At 41.1% G+C, this 19812-nt stretch overlaps 1 protein-coding gene across 3 annotated transcripts in view; it reads right to left on the reverse strand.

The window, feature by feature from the left end:
• Nucleotides 1-11126: 11126 nt before the first annotated feature.
• Nucleotides 11127-19812, reverse strand: part of LOC147628123 (uncharacterized) — a 230797-nt gene continuing 222111 nt past the window's right edge. For 2 of the 3 annotated variants that reach the window (XM_086813145.1, XM_086813144.1), the window contains exons 15-16: nucleotides 15668-15794; nucleotides 11466-12093 (exon numbers count right to left, since the gene is read on the reverse strand). In XM_086813145.1, coding sequence (XP_086669271.1) covers nucleotides 11851-12093; nucleotides 15668-15794 — 370 coding nt within the window. In that variant the 3' untranslated portion in view covers nucleotides 11466-11850. Of the gene's footprint in view, nucleotides 11282-11465; nucleotides 12094-15667; nucleotides 15795-19812 lie in introns of those variants that run through there. The other variant, XM_086813146.1, reaches the window with a different exon arrangement.

Raw genomic sequence — 19812 nt, forward strand, 5'->3', positions numbered from 1 at the left:
AGGAGGTGGTGGGACTACTGTCCATAACACCAAGATCTACCAAAAGGCATCTAATCCATACACTCTCCATAGTCACACTGTAGAAGCTACCCTATACAGTTTCACAGCTCAAAGTGGCCGTTGCCCTTGTTAAACCATGATATACATGAATCACCAAGGTGAAAGAAAAAACCACTAGTGGACACTCATGTCTTAACATCCAACCCAATCAGAATCACCAAAAGCATATAACTAAATATCACTCCTCTTATCATAGAATAAGACAAGGGATTGAGTACCCTGTAAGTATCTAAATAGTTACTTTGCAACCTACCCAATGCTTACTTCCGAGAATGTGCATAATCTCCTCAACTGGGAGAACCGAAACTGAATGTCTAGCCTCGTATTATATAGATAGATGAGACACCAACAACTTTTTGATAAAGTGATGCATCAAATGGTTCACCTGCATCCTAAAGACTAAGCCTAACATATATCTCTATTGTTGTAGCACAATAGGCTTACAATCTTCAAGACCCAACTATGTAAGCAACCTCTATATATACTTTGAATACAACATCACAATCCCATCATCACGCTGCATAAACTGTATGCGCAAATAATAATTTAACGAGCCTAAATCTAACATCTCAAATGACACATGTAAGCTAAAATATTCTCTTCATTAGGGCCTCTAAGTATCATGTCATTAATGTATAAAACAATCTTTACTCCTTTTAACATAAAGGGTATTATCAATTGGACAATTGCAAAAACCATTTTTAACTAAGTATACATTTATCTTCTTATACCATGCTCTGGGAGCCCGATTAAGGCCATATAAAGCTTTTCTTAACTTGCATACTTTAGATTCCTACCCCTTCCCAATAAAACAAAGAGTGTGTTAAAGATATCCTGTGAGCATGCATTTTTTTTTGAATAAAAGCATGGGCTTTCTAAGTTGTATTCTACAAAAATACATTTTATTACCTTATCATCCACTTTATTGCATTGTTGCTACTTAAGCACAAGAGAATTAGCAAGACAACCAAAAACATGCAAATGAGCCACATACGGCTCCTTGCCATTCCAACCTTCATAAGGGGTAATTGTCTGCATGGCCTTAGTGGGACATATATTTAGCATATAATTGGCACACATAACTACCTCTAACCAAAAAACATGAGTCAAATCCTGGCCTTTGACCATGTAACATGCCATCTCCATGAGAGATATATTCTTTCTCTCAGCAACACCATTTTGCTAAGGTGTATAAGGTATTGTGCATTGATGTTTAATACCTGTTTCAGCCACATATACATGAAACTCCTTTGACATATAGTCCCCTTCTCGATCTGTTGTACAAAGGATGCCAACTTTACATACAGACACATTTTCAGCCATAGAAACAAAGTGTCTAAAGTATGTAAAAACCTTGGACTTTGCCTTCAATGGATATGCATGTGAGGCCTCCAAAGACATCGTGGTATCATTTGCTAACTCCAAGTAAATTTCTTAGGGTCACGAGCTCCTCAAGTGCTGCTAAGTGTTGTGCCACCTACCTCGCCCTTGTCAATGCCCCCTACCTTGTCATGGTATCATCTACTAATTTCTTAGGGTTGCGAGCTCCTTGGGTGCTACTGAGTGTTGTGCCCCCTACCTCACCCTCCTCTGTGCACCCTATCTTGCCCTCTTCTGTACACCCCTCCTTCGTCCTCCTCTGCCCACTCCCCCCACCGTTCTTTACCCTCCTTGTGCACCCGTTCTTTGCCCTCCTTTGCTTGCCTTCCCCTCCCCTCTGCTGCCCCCCTACTATTGCCTAGTTTCCTCTGTTTTTTCCCTCCTTTGTGTGTTCCCCTACTTTTCCCTCCTCACCCTCCTCTGTGCGCTCCTGCTTCACCCTCCTCTGCCTACCTTCACCCGCGCTATTGCCTACCTCCCCCCTCCTGCCCTCTCTCTATTGCCTAGCTTCCCTTGCTTTGCCTTCCTCTATGCGCCCCTGCTTCACCCTCCTCTGCTTGCCTTCAACCCCCCCTCTCTGTTGCCTAGCTTCCCGTGCTTCCCCCTCTTGCTTCACCCTCATGTACCTGCCTAGTGTGTTTGGTGATGGTATCGAGGCTCCATGAATGCTTCAATCTTTTGGATCATGTTCAACCATATTTATACTATCTTTTGTGACAACAAATTATAACTTGAGCTGAGAATGTTTTTATAATACTTCTTAAACTTATATAATGTCTTTTAAATATAATAAAATCAATAATATAGTTCTTAAACATGGGCTCATTCTTTTTATATCATATATAAAATAAATATACTTTGTGTAATTCAATATAATTACTTAAAGTGTCTTGATTTTATTAACATAAATCAATAACATTATTGTAAAATGAGGTTATATCGCACACTTCTCAAAGATAATGTTGAGAGAACAAAATGGTGTTGTAAGTAAATGGCTTCCTTGCTTTTATATTATATGCATAATGAATGATGCATTTGGTGCTAATAATGAATGATGCATGGTGCTTATATAGTGATTATATGCATAATGAATAATGCATTTGGTGCTAATAAGTGCAAGTTCAATGCTTATGGCCTTCTTAGTTCATGCTTGTATGTGTCACTCGATCTAAATCTTTCATACTCAAGGGTGATTTATGCGAGCTTGTGGTTAGGATGGTGAATTGTTATCTTCTTTCCATGCATTTCTCTATGGATGTGTGCACATTGATATGCACTATAGGTGCATATTCATAAATGAGGTTATAAGAGTTTGTGTCACGAGGACTATTGCATGATTGTAATAAGTATGTTAGCATACACTTGTGTGGATAGGGTTTAACATTGTAGCCTAAAGGGAGTGTCAAGGAGGGAGGAAAGAAACCCATAGGAATCATAGAAAAGAGAATTATCAATTAGACCTAAATGTTAGATCATGATTAAGATCTCATGGAGGAGGACATTAGAAAGAAAAAAATTTTAATGGCCAAAGTCCAAGTGTAGCTTGTAAAAGAGTTTAAGTGCTATGCATGATTTTGATTTTTCTCAATCTTCTTTGGAGAAGAATTGATAAATAAAGAGTTCATAAATCCTTAGCAATTGGTCTCTTTATGCATACTTTGGCTATCTTAGATATCTCTTTTTTCATTCACTACATCCAAAAGGAGAAGAATTGGAGCTGGGTTCCATGTTAAGGTGTTTTTATAGAGGGCTCTTGTGGAGACGAGGACTCCTACTTACATTATACTATGGAATATTTATCCCTAGGGGTAGTGTAGCATAAGAGACATGTCCCGATTGCCGTTAACTATGATTATTATGTTGTTTTGTTGGTTATGGTCATCTTGGGATAAACCCAGCTGACGATCGACACCAAATGTTTAAACACTATGTCATCAGATATGATTTGGTTTGACCGCTTCCTGTGGGAGCGAATGTTGAGCGAATGGGAGCGAATGTTGAGGATCCGGGTCCTACTGGTCCCACTCCTTTACTAGACCTACACCCAAAAATAGGACGGTTGAATGCCTTCTTCATAAAATTTAAAGCACTATTAACATAGCTTGTTGGTGAATCTAGAGCTCGAAGGCCAGTGGTGGCTTTTGTTTTGAAGTTTCAATGCTCACATTTGTGTTTCATTGGCTCATTTTCTCCCAATGCTCCTCACTTGAGATGGATCTAAAGGAGCCTAGCCTTTTTAATAGGGGAGCACTCTCCTGAGAAGGTCGGTGGGTTTGAGGAAGTGTGATATAATGCGTTACATCTGATTGTATTGTCATTTCTAACAATCAGTCAAATTGGTTTGCATCAAAGATCCTGGTGTTTGTGGATCAAGTGTGAGAATGATTTTAGACAAGTCTACAGGTTCATGTATGCAAGTTCATGTCTCTAGGCTCATGTCTGTTGGCTTACGTGTGTGGGCTCACATATCTAGTTTCATGTCTCTAGGCTCAAGTTTGTAGGTTTACATGTGGGCTCATGTATCCAAGTTCATCTATCAAGTTTATGCCTCTAGACTCACATCTCTAGGCTCATGTCTCTAGGTTTACGTATTAGGTTTATGCCTCTAGACTCACATCTATAGGCTCACGTATTTTTCTTATGAGCTCGGATCACGTATTTTCCCTATATAAAATGAGTCTACCTAAGGGCACCTCTCTAAGCTCATGTTTGCAAGTTCATGCATCAGGTTTATGCCTCTAGACTCACATCTATAGGCTCACTTCTTTTTTGTATGAACTTGGATCACGTATTTTCCCTATATAAAATGAGTCTACTTGGGGACACGTAAATTTGACAAGGTTGACGTGCAATATTAGATAATAAGTGTACTTGTTGATTCCCCAATAATTGCGAAGGGCAAGAAATTTTCTTTAAACTTGTAGCAAATACAAATTGTTGTATGACAAGAAAGTCTTGCAAGGACATGGGTTAGTGTTTTTTAAATTATTTTTTGAAAAGTTTCGTTTGAGCATGTAAGATAGTAAAGCATCTTACACTAGGTCGGGTCGGCAAAACCATGTTATAGCCAATGGAGTGGTTAACACCACACCTCTACATATCATTATGGCGGTGTTGTCCAAATCCCTATCCTAAAAAAATATTTGTGGACTAGACTAAGTCAGCTAAGCAATAGCATCCCAAGTAACATAAATGGTATCTCTCCTCAATCTGCATATAAGAAGAGCTATAGATTCCCAAGTCCTTTAAGAAGCTTCAGACCCCCATATACAATGTTATATTCTCTCATAAGCTGCTGGGCATCTAGGATAGGCAAGTTTTCTAGTCCAAAAATAACCCTCCCACTTATTAATGGGAAGGCCGCCATGTAAGAATAACCAAAAGAAATGGGAGATCTGGATCCTTCAATATGAGAGCCAAAATTTGTGTTAAATTCTTTTTTGAATCAATGGGGGTGATGCCATAACTCTCCCACTATGGCTTGAGTGTAGGAGTCTTCTGATTCTGTCCCAGTAAAAAGAGCATGGCATTATAGACAATGTAGCTGAAAAAAGACCAACTCTTCATAGAATTGGATGCATCAATCTACTCCCAATCACCAGGATCCGAACGAAGATATTTGATAGGACATCCACCATACAACCATAAGCACCAAGACCCGTGGATCACAGTATCATGTGAAGGGTCAACATGCCAATGCTTCCTTGAGCAACTAATTACTCTCATTGGTTGAAGCATGATGGTAAGAGTAATCTCTTGCATGTCTCATTTCATCAATCTCCATCTTGCTTGGATAGAATAAAAAACACGATCTCACTCCTCATCGTGATCTAGTAAGGTTAACACTTGTAATGGCACTCTTATCCTACAGAAAACACCCAGCCGCCTAGGATGATGTTGATCATGAAATGTGCTAGTAATTCACTTGCATCAATTTGATTAATCTATCTTAGACTCCCTTTGAGGTGGGTAGATGGATGCAATGCTCTACACTATGTATATGGGTATACAATATTCAATCCCCCTTCGTGTTTGGGGCATATAAAAGTCTCCTAAGCAACTTTGGCCCGGGTGTCAAGTGCACCATCCAAGCCTAATTAGAGAAAGTTGTGGACTAATCTCCGTAGCTATGGACAATGCATCCACAAGAGAAGCACCGACTATCCTCCATGACTATCTCATGCAAAGCCTAGTAGCCCAAACCTTCCATCATGCTCTATTCCCTTGGACTCAACATCGGTAAAAAATGTTAAGAGGCAATCCGCCTCACCATAGAAGGTTCTGAGTGAAGTAGTGTGCTTTGAGTATCCAGTAACTAACATTTTCTCTACTATGAGATGGGCCATGAGTAGCAAAGAAGTGTTTATTGCATCTACCTCATATCTGGGTCCAAAATGACTCATGGGCATGGTAGCAATACTCCACTCTCTACTCCAGGGAGTACTGAAGCTGAGCCCTAATAGTACATAGCATCACGGTGCTTTCATGTTCCCTCTATATCGCGGATGACCTACGTCTGATAGCCTTTTCATGGTCAATGACCTTTTGTCTCCTAAGTAAGGCCATCTTGTGGTAAAAATCATTGGCGTGCTACAATGCCGATGCCACACTCTTTGGGCCATCAAAAAAGTCATGAGACTTCCATACATCTACTACTTGCCGCGAAAGCTTTGCATCTTAGTAGAAATGCTCAGGAATACGCACACGAGGAGTAGGCATGGCATCTAATACATAAAACCATTGTGCAGTGATCATATTTGGAAGTGCTAGATGCTCTTGGTGTATGTCCTCCCCTGTCAAGAACCTAATCATCAACATAGAAACAGTCTAGATGCATGCAACATGCATCCCTCCTATTAGACCAAGAAAAGAGGAGAGAGGATGGCCTGATGTGAATATCATCCTCAATCCAACAATCTCGCCATGTATAGAGAGAGTAAACCTCTCCCAAGAAACCCTCTCAAGTAGGTGCACCATACCCACTTGTCCTCCTCTTTTATATGTCAATTGCTCAACCATATTAAAGTCACCTTCAATGATCTAATGATCAACACGAGTATGCAAATCAATGAGGACCTTACAAAAGGAAATCTTCTCCCCTCTATATGATTAGGCCATGTTCAGAATACTACTGTGTCTCCCTCTTGCATAGTGACGATCCACTACACTCTAGCAAGTAAAATGACACCATGGCCATTTGTAGGGTAAAAGAGGCGATGACACTGAAATACTCACACACCTTTGGTCCTTGTACCTCCCCACCAAATGTAGGGCAAGATAAAGGGATGACACTAAAATACATACACCACCTTTGGTCCCCCCAACCAAAAGGTGCGAACGGATAATTACTTGCCGGATCTACTATAAACATCGAGTTTATGTCCATGGGACCTTTCGTGACTCGTGCGTAGATTGCCTCCTACTTCTTACCTGCTTCAGCATATAGAAAATGTTCCAATCGGCCGCCCGTCCTTGTGTTCATGAGGATTGATTGTCTCAGGGACTTGGTGTTTTTCCGCGTCGTTATCACGAACTAGCTTCACACTGGAGACAATGGCGAGGGCAAAGAAGAAGGCGGGCAGGCAAAAGGAGCAGGAGGAAAAGTGCATAGAGAGAGGAGGGGGCAGGGCAACGAGGCAAAATGTGCAGGCGCACGTGCGCATTGGGGGGCGGAGGGGGGGCGGTGCGCGGGCTGAACAATTTTCGCAAGCATCATTAAGAAGCTTAGGATATATTTAGGGAATAACTAAATGTGAGGTCTTCTTACCATCTATTCACTCAAATTATTCTTAGTATCTATTCACTCTCCTATTCCTATTCACTCTCCTATTCAGAAAAAAATATAACTCTCGATTCAAAAAGAGGACGACAAAAAGAAAACCATAGATATTTTTTATTTTTCAAGATAAAAATTCCTATGGATTCACATTTGAGAAAAACATAATAAAAATATTATTTATTGATATTTCAAGTGATTACAATACCAATATTTTTTTCTATAATAAAGGAATATATTCTAGCTTGTGGATGTTCTCCTCATTGTCACTATCATCAACTTCGATATCAATTGGAATGTCTTTATCTTTTTCAATTTCTTTACCCGGTCTATGTGTTTGCTCTTCCTCCATTATTTCAATTGTTTGCTTATTTGTCTTACAAGAATTCTCTACTATTTCATCTTCATTAAAGGCATACCTCAAATCGTCAACTTCATTCTCATTTCTTTTCCATCTGTTCATAAACCAAATCTAATCTTGGATGTGAAGCATCAAAATTTTGTTTATTAATAAAAATATCAAAGATATCTTTCATTGTTGTGTTGGATGGGTATACCATTGTCCTCCATAAAGCATCAACTTTTTGAAGCTCCATTCCTCTTCCTTGATATGGTGTTATCCAATTAGAAGACGGGTAGTACTTTCCTGTCTTGATCATTTTATGAATGGTGGTGCAGAAATTATTGCCTAAAGGATGCTTTAAATAGAACTTCCAAAACATCAATGCTCTATCAAAAATGTTTGTTGGAGTAAGATAAACTTTGTTCTTCAAATCATCTGCACCATAAATTTCTATTCCCTTTGAAATATCTTCAGCACTAATATTATGCGACACATTTTTGTAATGAGGCTTATCAATATCTTTTATACAATAGCCTATCATACCATGAAATGTGTGCATGTTCTTCTGCCTTAATGCTCTACATATTACAATGCCACCAATGGGATTATTCTTATCCCAACCAAGATACTTTTTTATGAGCTTATTAACTGCAATTATTGACTTTGCATGAATTCTAATGACCATTTGATAATGTAAATGGAAAACTGTGCCTCCTCTTTCCAATGAGCAACTACCAGCAAGGCATTCCTTAGTGATAAAATCATGAAGATTATTTAGTAATGCTTCATCAATGTCACTACCACCTAATGATATTGTCACACTTAGCTCAAGCACTTTCAAGTTGACATTGGATTGATCTAACATTGCATCTTCATTAGATAACTTCTTTGGTCTTCCACGATTTTTCTTAGGTTCTATGCTTGAAACTTCATGGCCTTCATTAGTTGAATTTATAAATTTTCCAGTCGTTGATTCTCTTGCTCTTTTTTTCATTTTTGACATTTCACTACATAATAAAAAAGAAAAAATAGGTTAATAATTCAGAATACATATAGTCAAATTAGTGATAATACAATTGTGGAAAGAAACATTAATGTATTTGATTGCCTAATTTTAAGAAAATTATATTCATGAAAGATAGGATTCTCCTAAGCTGTGTCTCAGGTTAGATTATCTGCCCGCTAAGGTGATGAGAAAGTTTAATCCCCATTTCTCAAGAGAGTATCCATACGGCAGCTACACGATCTCGCATCTAAAGAACACACATGATTTCACAGCGGGAAAAAACAGTACAAGGCATTGAAAAGCGCTAGGGTTTACCCTGCCATAGGTCTCAAGAAAAAAACCATGGAAAAACGGAGCTTGAGATAAACTACCGGTGAAATTCGTAAGCTTGATATGCGCCTGCGCCCTGCTAACCAGAAGGGAGGCGGCGTTGTTGGGTTCGGCGGCGATGGCCTGCGTGAAGAGGTACACGGCCAAATCGAACTCCTCGTCCAAAAAGGCAGCGTGGGCCTGCTTCTCGAGCTCCTCTGCCATAGCAAATACAGGGTCAAGCTAGGAGTAGGAGCGAAGAAAAGGTGAATGTGCTTCTGGTCTTGAGTGAATTAACTAAAAGACCATTGCCGCAACATAAAACTCGAATAAAATACAGAGCGAGATCAATTAAAAAAAAACGAATAAATTACCCAGCGACAGCGAGATGACGAATGCAGCACGAATTGAAGCTCCTAAGTGATATACCCGCTTTCAGAATAGGTATCGGCGGAGGTGCGATTGGCGGACTGGTTGAAGCCTGCTTTCGAAGGCTGGGCCTCTTTCTCTCTCTCTCTCATTCGACTGGCCATGCATTTGACGAGAGATCACAAAAGCTTCCGCCGAACCACCCCACAACCGCCACCCTTACTAAGGCTAAAAATGTTATCTAAAAATTTTTAACTAAGTTCCCCTCCATTAATTAATTGAATATCTTTTTTCACTCATTGTATGCCCCTATTAATTAAATGCGGCATTTAATTAATAGATACTTAGTACATTATTCTTAGTATCTATTAATTAAAAGTGATATTTACTCGTAGAGAATGAGCCCTTGCGGCTTTTTATAGAAAATTGTGAGACTAAAAATAAAAAGAACATGGGTGAATGCATGCAAATAGAAAGGACAAGGAAGGCATCATTTCTTTGACTTTTTTAAGTGTTGATCATTACATAATGCATGCAAATAAAGAAGGCAAGGAAGAAGATCATTATTTTTTTTGACTTTTTGAAGTATTAATCATTATATACTAAAATGAAACCTTAGGAAAAAACTCTTATTCTTGAAAAACTCACAGAATATGTTTAATGAAATGCAAAACAATATTTTGGTGGCCTATTTGAGACCACATTATATTTATATCCCCGACAATGCTTCTCCAATTATTATTATGCGACCAATGCAACTTTGTGATGGGAGTAGGTTATAAATATAATACCAGAGTAGGTTATAAATATCATCAAAGCTTTGTACTTATACATCTAGGTGGTTGGTAAAATGGAATGAACTCATTTAACCTTTTCTTCTTGGCTGAACCATTCAACCTCTTGCTATTTGGGTTACAACAATGAACCTAATGTAACACGCCAATAATTATTCAATGGCTTGTGCAAGACTTCTTCATCAACTTACTTTTGTTGAAGTGTCCTTCCATTTCCACACCATCTTCTAAGGTTTCAATCTTAGTTGAGCCTAGCACGTCCTTTATACGTAAGCTTGCGCTTTGTACTTTGAACACCACAAGATCAAACGGGCACAAAAAAATCACATCACATCAATTCAATTGATTTGACTCATAGAAATCTACCAGCTATTGCAATCAATGCATGTGACACCATATAATGCATGGCTAGCACTTTACACGTCACTCACATTAATGCAACTACATCACCTTTATCCTTTTACGTTTGACCATACACATGATCATATATATATATTCAAACACATTACTTGATATGTATTAATTAAATGCCACGGGTGGCATTTAATTAATACAACCTTAGAAGATGAGTTTCTCCCACCCCTTCCCTCTCCTCCTCCTCTCTCTCTCTCTCTCTCTTCTCGTTGAGTGAGCCCTTTGAGGCTTTTTATAGAGAATTGCGGACCTAAAATAGAAAGGATTGGGTGAATGCATGCAAATGGAAAGCATATGGGTGAATGTATGCAAATGGAAATAATAAAAGGAGTCATCATTTTATTGCCTTAAATAGAGAGGATATCGGGGTCACCATTTCATTGGCTTTTTCAAGCATTAATCATTACATACTAAAATAAAACCTTAAAAAAACACTCTTACTCTTGAAAATCTCACATAATATATTTAATTAAAATGCAAAAAAAAAAACATTTTGGTGCCATATTTTGGAAAAACCTTCCTTCCCTAAGTGCAAACCATGGAGGACAAATTGCCACTCTCAAATTTCAAATGTTTAAAACTTCTGCCTCACTCCAAGTTAGTACGAGAGTGCTACTCACCAAACCAAAATGCCGACCCAAATTCCAACACCTTATGTGCATCGCTACATCAACATGTACCATACCAGGCGACATGAAGAGAACTGATGCTTTTATGGCAACGTAGAGAAGGGCACATATCCCTTACGGGAAGTTACTTGATTGAAACATTGGGGGTTGGGGGGGTATCTTCTATGGGCGACAAGATAGTGGCGGAAAGAAACGACGCAACTGCAACCAAAGGAAGCAAACATAGGCTTAGAGCTTTAGGGCTGTAATGCGTTGATGTCACCAAAGATTTAGCATGCTAATGCAAAGCCAAAATACCAAGAGATGGTAGACTGAGCGCGGTATCTACTCAGGCTCGAGTTACCTTTTTAATCGATTAATTAGCAAAAGCAAAAGAAGCAGATTCATCAACAAATCTGGGTAGATAATGCCAGAGCATGCCAGAGCAATGAAAATTATCCATCGGTTCAGTAAACAATAAGAGACCATTTGAGTGTGTTTTTATTATTTTTTCAACTGGCCTTTGGCCCAAGATCCTCCCATAGTTACCAAATTTCATCGCCAATAGGCATTATTATTATTATTATTATTTTTCAACTAGCCTTTGGCCCAAGATCCTCCCATAGTTACCAAATTTCACTGTCCGTAGGCACTTATTTATCCACCTGTAAAGCGATGCCGGCGAGGAAGCACCAAGGGGGGTTTTGATCCAAGTCCTCTTGGTCCTAGGCAAACACCTTCACCACTTAAGCTATCACCTCATTGGCTTGAGTGTGTTATTTTTGCAGCTCTCACACTTCAATTTTTGGTTCTTCTAAACGCAAATAATCATACATGATCCCAACAAGGCAACTCTTTGTATTTGCTTGTGTGAGATATATAATGTTTTCTCCTTCCTGGAGTAATTCAGGGCTGATGTCAACAGTGAATAGATGGTATAGACCATGGATTCCATGCCTTGCAATGGCATTATCCCTTCCAAAATCTACTGTTTCAAATAGAGGGGATGAAGCAGTAGGGTCATTTACTCTCACCTGCAAGATACGACACAAGAGGAAATCTTGTGCTTAAACTCCAATGACTCGTGCAAAATCCAAATTATTTTATTAGTGTTTGATTAACACAGTTAAGACAATTTGGAATCACGTTACTTGAACACCTTCTGTGGAAGAACAGACACATGGGGCAAGGCATAGCACATGAAGTTGAGGTGTTTAATTATCTAGGTTAAATGACCTCAGGTATGTACCAATCAAAGCCTATTCAATCAATCACCTATTTTCTGCAGAGTCTGCAATTTTTCGGATATTCCTTTTCTTTTCGTGATTTTGATATTCTAAATATTTCATGATTTTAAAGAGAACCGGGAAGGAAAGAATGAAGGGCAGACCTTCAGTGGTTTTTTTTCACTTGTTTGAAATAACCTTCTTTAATTAAAAAGGAAGTATGGGCTTGCAATGCACTCCAACAAAGAAAAACAAGTGAATGATACGTATCATATTTGCAATCAACCTCCTTACCAGGTCACCTCAAATCAAGGAAAGAGCCTGTGGCACTCAAATTTCTACAGACATTCCCAAACAGCAATTTTCGGGCTTGTTTTAAACATTTGGAAGGCAAAATTTTCAAGCCTTTCGTTATTTAAATAAAATGTGGCCGAAATTTCAATAGGCATCAAAATCCTTCTTCGTGCAATGGTGAGTGTACTAACTAGTCTCGGATGTTTTTTGAATACCAATCATGCATCATGATAGAACAAAGCTTTTCAATTGATCGTGATTCATCTTGCATGGTCCTCTGAGCATGCGCGCCACTTTGGAGGAGGAAGGGGGGGGGGGGGGGGGATTGGGTGGTAGTTCCAAACAAAGCCAGAGTCCCCTCCGGTGTGAAAGAGGACCAAGCTCCAAATGCTAAGGCAGCTTGCTCTGTAGGCAACGGTACTTGAGATAATGGTTCGGTGGGTGCTGGGTTTGGAGGTAAACCCTCCATGTTGCAATCCCAAAGGTAATGATGTGTTTTCTTGGGGACTCTACACTGGTCACACGTGGCAGGATGGCTTCTTATGGCTAGCCGTGTGCCATCGCGAGGCTCCTATGAGCCTCCTGGGTGAAAGCTGTCCCAAATTCCTGTTATTCAGAACTGACATGTAGGACAAGGGATAGCTAGAAGTCCTGGTGGCTATGAGAAAGCCAAAAGTTCACAGCCGCACTGAGCTGGAATACGAGTAAGTCTGTGAGGAAGGGAATGAGGATATTGTGGGCCTGCCAATGGAAGGCTGCAGTTGGCGTGCCGTCGATCCGTTGTATCTAGATGTGGCCACCCAAACAGGCTGAATACTAGAAGAAAGGAAAACTAGAGAGAGTCAGCAGAGAGACAAGGATAGAGAGTCCCATTGCAGCCAAGACAAGGGGCAGTTCTCCCAAAGCCACAAACGCAATGAAGGATTGTCTATAGATTCGAGAGAGGAGGGGTCGATGTGCCATCTACGATCCTGAAAACGTATTAGCCCCACCCACTAAATTGGGGTCAGGTAGTCCTGAGCGGAGGCCACAGTGTAACCAGCCCTGATTGCCGGCCATAAATGCGAAGAGGCAGCTTCCCTCCTGGATGCCAAAGATTTCCAGGGGAGAAAGTAGCAACCCGAGTCAAGGGGACGGTGAGGCTAAAGGCATGCACCAATGCTCGAGGATGGCCGAGTCAATGTTGGCTGCCCCCCCTGAGGCTGGCCAGTCTTTCATGCTGCATGGGGGGTGGCAGCTCTCTGAAATAAAGCCAAGATATGACGGATCGTGTTGGGCTTGAGATGAGATGCCCCAAGAGATTGTGATTAGGCTCCCAAGGGATGGGCAATGGGGAGGTCCATGAGCCTGTTCCACACAAGGGGGCTGCCAAAGAATTTCCTTGTCAAAGGAAGGGGGGGACTAGATGAGGGCTGGTCAGAGGGTATCCCAAAGTGTGGAAAAGGCTGGCTGCAAACGTGTCCTCAAAGAAGGTGCCAAGCTTCTGGAGCGGGGCATTTGTGAAAATCCACCTGGTGCCTAGGGGACAAGGGCCCCCACAAGAAGGGGTGTGGGCCTAGATGCGGGTTGAAAAGAAATCCTTTCGAGGGATCGCACAAAAACACTCCAGGCCACCTTGGTCCGACTCAGCTTCTGCCCAAGAAATTTTTGAATGAGGCGCTAGACTTTAGGACCTAGAGATGGTCCACCAACAAGAAGTAATGAACCACATGGGGGCTAGAAGAACCTAGTTAGCAACCACCACTTGTACCCACAAGGGACTCCAAGGTATACGTACTTCTGCATAATCTCCATTGGGGCCACTTTGTATAAGAAAGACAGTCGTGTGGTGACCATATAAGATGTGTTGAAGACCATAACCTTGGTTTTTCAGAAAGAGACGATAAGTTCTCTTTCCCTGCAAAATCTGTCCAATGTGTTGAAAAACATTGTACCTAAAGCCATGGCTATGGTGCTTGTGACCTAAGGAGATGATGCATCCCTAAGCTATCGTGGGTGCAGCCTAATTACAGACATAATGATGAAGGATCAACACTACTAAGCAGTGCCTCTTGCCAAACTTGATGACGAGGTGGACACTCAGTCATCCTTCCTCCCTTAACTACTGACTTTGAACTTATACTTCTGACTTCGACACTGGCTTTGATATTTTTGGTCTGAACACCTTCCACTTCTGATCTCCACTTGCTGATGAACTGAGCATCTGTTCCACTACTGTCCCCATGCTTGCTATCCCTTTCCCTTAACACATCAGTGGTGTTTCTCTTTCGTTCTTTTTTTTGGCAGAAAATGTTATCCACCCCAGGAGCATGGATAGGTTTGGGAGCTTGTAGATACCTTAGGCACAAGCCCAAGGCATGAATGTTAAAACTAGCAGCATGCAGATATACTTTTATACGTTGGACAGGAAATTTTGGTTCTACACATACAAAGTCTTTGTTGGTGCCCCGTAGGAAATCTTCGATTTTGGAAAAAAGAAAAGGTTCGACTAAGTCAAGATTGCATGGCAGCTTTCTTGTCTAGTAGGGTGGATGGGATAACATGGTGCTACAGACCTACAGTGTGGCTTTTCCTGCACACCCTCCTATGTAATCTCCCTCCCAAAGTTGGTCTTCAATTGTAAATTTTTATGTTTTTGCAAATTGATTGCTGAAAGTTTTTTCTCTACATATCCACCCACCTTCACTTTTGTGAGAACAAACACAAGTTTTTTCTCTACATATAGACCTTCACTTACTGTGAGCACAAACAAAAAGTGAAATAATAAGCTAGACAATAGAACTTTAAGCAGAAACAAATGAGGTAGCATGAACATCTGCTTTGAGAAGTCTCTAGAAAGCTAGGGTTGAAACAAGCTGGCAATCAAAACCAGCCTGGCCTACACTATAGTTTTAATGACCTAATTGTGCATGATATTGGAATTGGAGGTAAATAACAAGCAACATTTTCTACAGGATGATTCTCATTGGCAGAAATTACTATAAAGGATGCACTCACATACCTTCCACTGCCTTTTTTGAACTTCTCGAAACTAAAAGAAAACATGTCTTTCAAGATTGGATGATGGAAAGAGTGAAAGAAAGGGTACTTGGATATCAGCAACACTTGCTGAAGCCAAAGCGATGCGAAATTTGTAAACTCCCACTTTGAGAACTTTATCCAGCTGGAAGATGATCTGCCAGGTGGTGGGTTGCAAAGTCCCATCATCTTTGATTCTAAAACAAAAACACATGGAGCACAATTTAGTGCTTTTGAGAGTGGGATAGGTAAACCCAGAGCATATTTATAATTATTTATTTATGAGACATCAAAGAAGTACCTCAGTAAGGGATATAAGTGGCCACTTAAAGTTTAAAAAGTGAAGATGCTTAAAACTTGAGAAAATCCACGATGTACACAGGTAACAAATGAAGCGCAGATGTGCTTGATGTCTACGTATCGGTTGCTCTGAGATTATCTCCACTCTTCTTGCTATAAAAAATAGACCTACAAGGGAGACCCAGGTCTAATGTGCTCCAAGTGCCAACATTTTAATAGTATGGAACCTTGTACCTTTGGGCCTCTATTTTCCATTGTGAGTTGATTGCAATCATTTTGAATTTTAGATCTTTTGGACTTTCCCCTGTTCATGTCCGACAAAAGTTTATTTCTAAGCACCCCGTCTTTTTCCCAACCCGGCCTCTCCATCCTATAGCACAGCCCCACTCCCTCTGCTAGCCTGATCCTGTGCTCTCTGCCAGGCACTACTCCTTTCAGCGCTTCCCGAACATGGTGCCCCCCCCCCCCCCCCCCAAAAAAAAAAAAAAAAAAAAAACTGGGGATCTTGGGGCACCCATTGTCCCTCTTGCATCGCCAACGCCATCGCCAAAGCTTTCAATATTTTCTGCAGGTATGCCCATCTCTCCCTCCCTCCCTCCCTCCCTCCCTCCCTAAGGTTTCAATTGAAATCAAATTTTAGAGAGTAGTAGTGGGTTGCAAATGTGTAAACATGAAGGCCAAGTAAGTTTATAGGCCTTCAAGTTGAAGCTTAGGGCAGGCCTTAAATTTTCAGGCCTGGAAGATAGACTATTTCAGCTTACAAAATACAACTAAAATGCAAAATATGCCGCTTGTATGTTTTTTATTTAATATATATAAAGGCTTTATCTTAAAAAAAAAAATAAAACTTAATGATCCCTTTAAGTCTCTTTAAATTTAGGGGTCAGTACCAAACGGTGATGGGCTCATGAATTCCACGTGAGCCCTCTAACGCTTGGTATTGACCCCTCTTTTTTTGGTGCTAGTACCAAGCGACAAGGGGCTTGCATGTGTATATCCAAATCTTCTTATCGCCAGGTACTGACCCCATGTATAATAAGCATGCATGTTCTAATTGACTGAAATGTTTTTTAGGCATGTCTTCGAAAGAGTTGACTGAAATGTTTTTTAGGCATGTCTTCGAAAGAGTTGACTGAAATGTTTTTCAGGCATGTCTTCGAAAGAGCAGTGCAGACTGTGCAGTTAAGTCTAGAAAGCTTCTCTAGTGTTCTGTTTTGGAAACAGTTGCTTAGCTGGGTGCCAAAGGCTGACTCTTGGATTGTGGGTGGTGATTTTAACATACAAGAAGATGAAGTGTGTGACTGCCTACCCACTCTGGTAGTGGATACCTCAATTCCCTTTCCAAGGGTGGAAATCCTCTCGGCATAGGTCAGGGCCAGAAATTCCACCACTGAGAACATAAATACCTGAGGCACTTGGGTGGAGTGAGAAGGAGACGTACTGCTAGGGGATACTGTCTGCAAGGGTGGAGGCACAATCTCCAGTCTAAGAATCAAACAGAGCAAATGGGTTCCACTGCAAACTGTGATGTTGGATGGTGAAGATGAGGACCAAGAATATAAGCCCCTCCAAAGCCTTCCGACTCCGTGGACTGGATTCACATTCTGGCAACCATGGACACTCTTCCACATGAGGTTGGGACAAGGTTTGCATGATTGATCAGTGTCAAAATCACATCCCTACTCGTGCTTGATGCATTCAAAACACAAGTGAATGTTGGGAAGGCAGCTCGTAAGTGCCACACCTCCACAAACAGTTGTATCGTCAAAGTTTGATGATAAAAGAATACCTTGACAAGGGACCAGACCATCTTTTGTCCCTGAGCACTCTATTGAGCACAGAAACCACAGCATCCATGTGTATCAAATTGTGCATCCATTCTACCTCACAATATTGTAGGTTTTAATCGACTTTAATTATTAAGATCTAAGGGCCACACCTATTTACAAATCGTTCGATGTAAGTGCAGGTGGACGGGGGTACCAAATCATGGGACTAGAACATATAATTTACAACAGTATCTCCACTTCCATGTGGTTGGCATGCAGGACCAAATGACTCTTTGAATACAAGTAAGCTATGGTTTTGTTCTCATCTTCGATGCCCCATCTTGTCATTGGTGAGTGAACCCTCCCCACAAGCCACACATGGCTCCCTTTGCAAGAGAGGAAGGGGCCCCTCGCAGTTTATCCTAAGGTGAGTCTTAGCATGTTAAAGTCATCCCCCATGGGTAAAGATTGATCATTGATTAGGATTGGGCTTTGTCTGGCTTAATCTTTACCCATGGGGGATGACTTTATAGAATCCTTGCATCATTGAATAGGATTGGGCTTTGTCTGGCTTAATCTTTACCCATCACTGCCCAATCCTAGTAGAGTTTGTACCACTGCCCTCGTAGAAAAGCTGCAGACCAGACTGGGAAAGCCAAGTAACTGCCCCCAAGTCACATGCATGGCATGGCCACTCAATTTGCCCATAAGTTGGGCTATAGAACCCCAAATATACTGTGCAGTGCTACATCTCCATAAACAATGCTGTACAGTCTCAGAATCTACCGCACATCTCGGGCAAATAGGTGCTACACCGAAAACCGATCTCCACTGATTGGTGGGAAGACCACCAGGTAAAAATAACCAAAAGAAATGAGAGATCTGGCTCCTTCTGTATGAATGCCAAAGCCTATGCCAATATATCACTAGAGAGATATCATAACTCTCCCAATGAGGCCTGAGAGTAGGGGTCCTATACATCTGTCGAGTGAGGAGAGGCCTAGCATTCTGGACCGTGAAACTGAAAAAGGGAAGGCTTTTCAATGGATCAAAGGCATCAATATACTCCCACTCTCCTGGATCCCACTGAAGATATCTGATAGGATTGCCACCATATAGCCACAAACACCAAGAGACATGAGTCACTATCTAAGGAGAAGGATCAATGAACCAATGCTTCCCCGAACGACCAACAATCGTCACTAAACTAAGCCTAGTATCTGGGATGATCCCCTCCGTGCTACATCTCAATTTCCCTCCAAGTATGATAGAATAGATGATGCAATCTGTAGCCTCCTGGCCTGGGAGAGCAATGACCTACACAGATGCCTATCCTCGAAAAGATGCCCAGCCAACTCGGATGATAGTCTCCATGAAAGGTTCTAGAGAGCCAATCATGCAGAATAGATGCATCAATTTGATCTTGACCATTGCATCTTGAACTGTGTATGCACATCCACCGGAAGACTCTTAAAGGTCTTCCAAGCAAGAACTGTGTATGCACATCTCTCCCATCTTGACCAACCTCATCCCTGATGAACTTGCTCCACATAATAGGTTGTCGGTCAACCTCATCCAAAGACCTAGGAAGCCTTTGTCGCAAAAATGGTCTCATGCTCCATGCTCTGACAATGGCTGCAATAAGAGGGAAAGATAGTGCCCTGATATCAGCCTCTGTGAACAAAAACTGTGTGCTGGGCAGCAAATCTCTCCCAACACGAGTGTACATCCGGAAATCTCAAACAAGAAAAAATCCTTCCAAGGCTCAGTGCATGAAACCTTTGACCACAAGTTTGCAGAGCAACGCCCTGCGTTGAACATCCGGATCAATAATATTCACCCCCCCTCTCGTCTGGGCTGAATAACTGTGAGCCAAGCTACCCTAGCACGAGTGTCTGTGGTGTCATCCAAACCCGACCAAATAAAATTGTGGATCAATCTCCGCAATTGACCAATGCAGGCACAAGAGAAACACCAACAAGAGGGAATAAACCAAGCCGAGGCAAGCAATACCTGATTAGCCACCAAAGCTCTGGAGGCTAAATCTAGTCTCTTGGAGCTTCAATGAAGAAGGTAAGTACCGGAGAAAACTGCTCTACAAGAGAAATATCAACCCCAACTTGACATCCCGAATACCTAGCAGTGC

The sequence above is a fragment of the Cibotium barometz genome, chromosome 19 (genome assembly GCF_041138505.1).
Source record: "Cibotium barometz isolate CiBa-2024 chromosome 19, ASM4113850v1, whole genome shotgun sequence".
Lineage (NCBI taxonomy): Eukaryota > Viridiplantae > Streptophyta > Polypodiopsida > Cyatheales > Cibotiaceae > Cibotium > Cibotium barometz.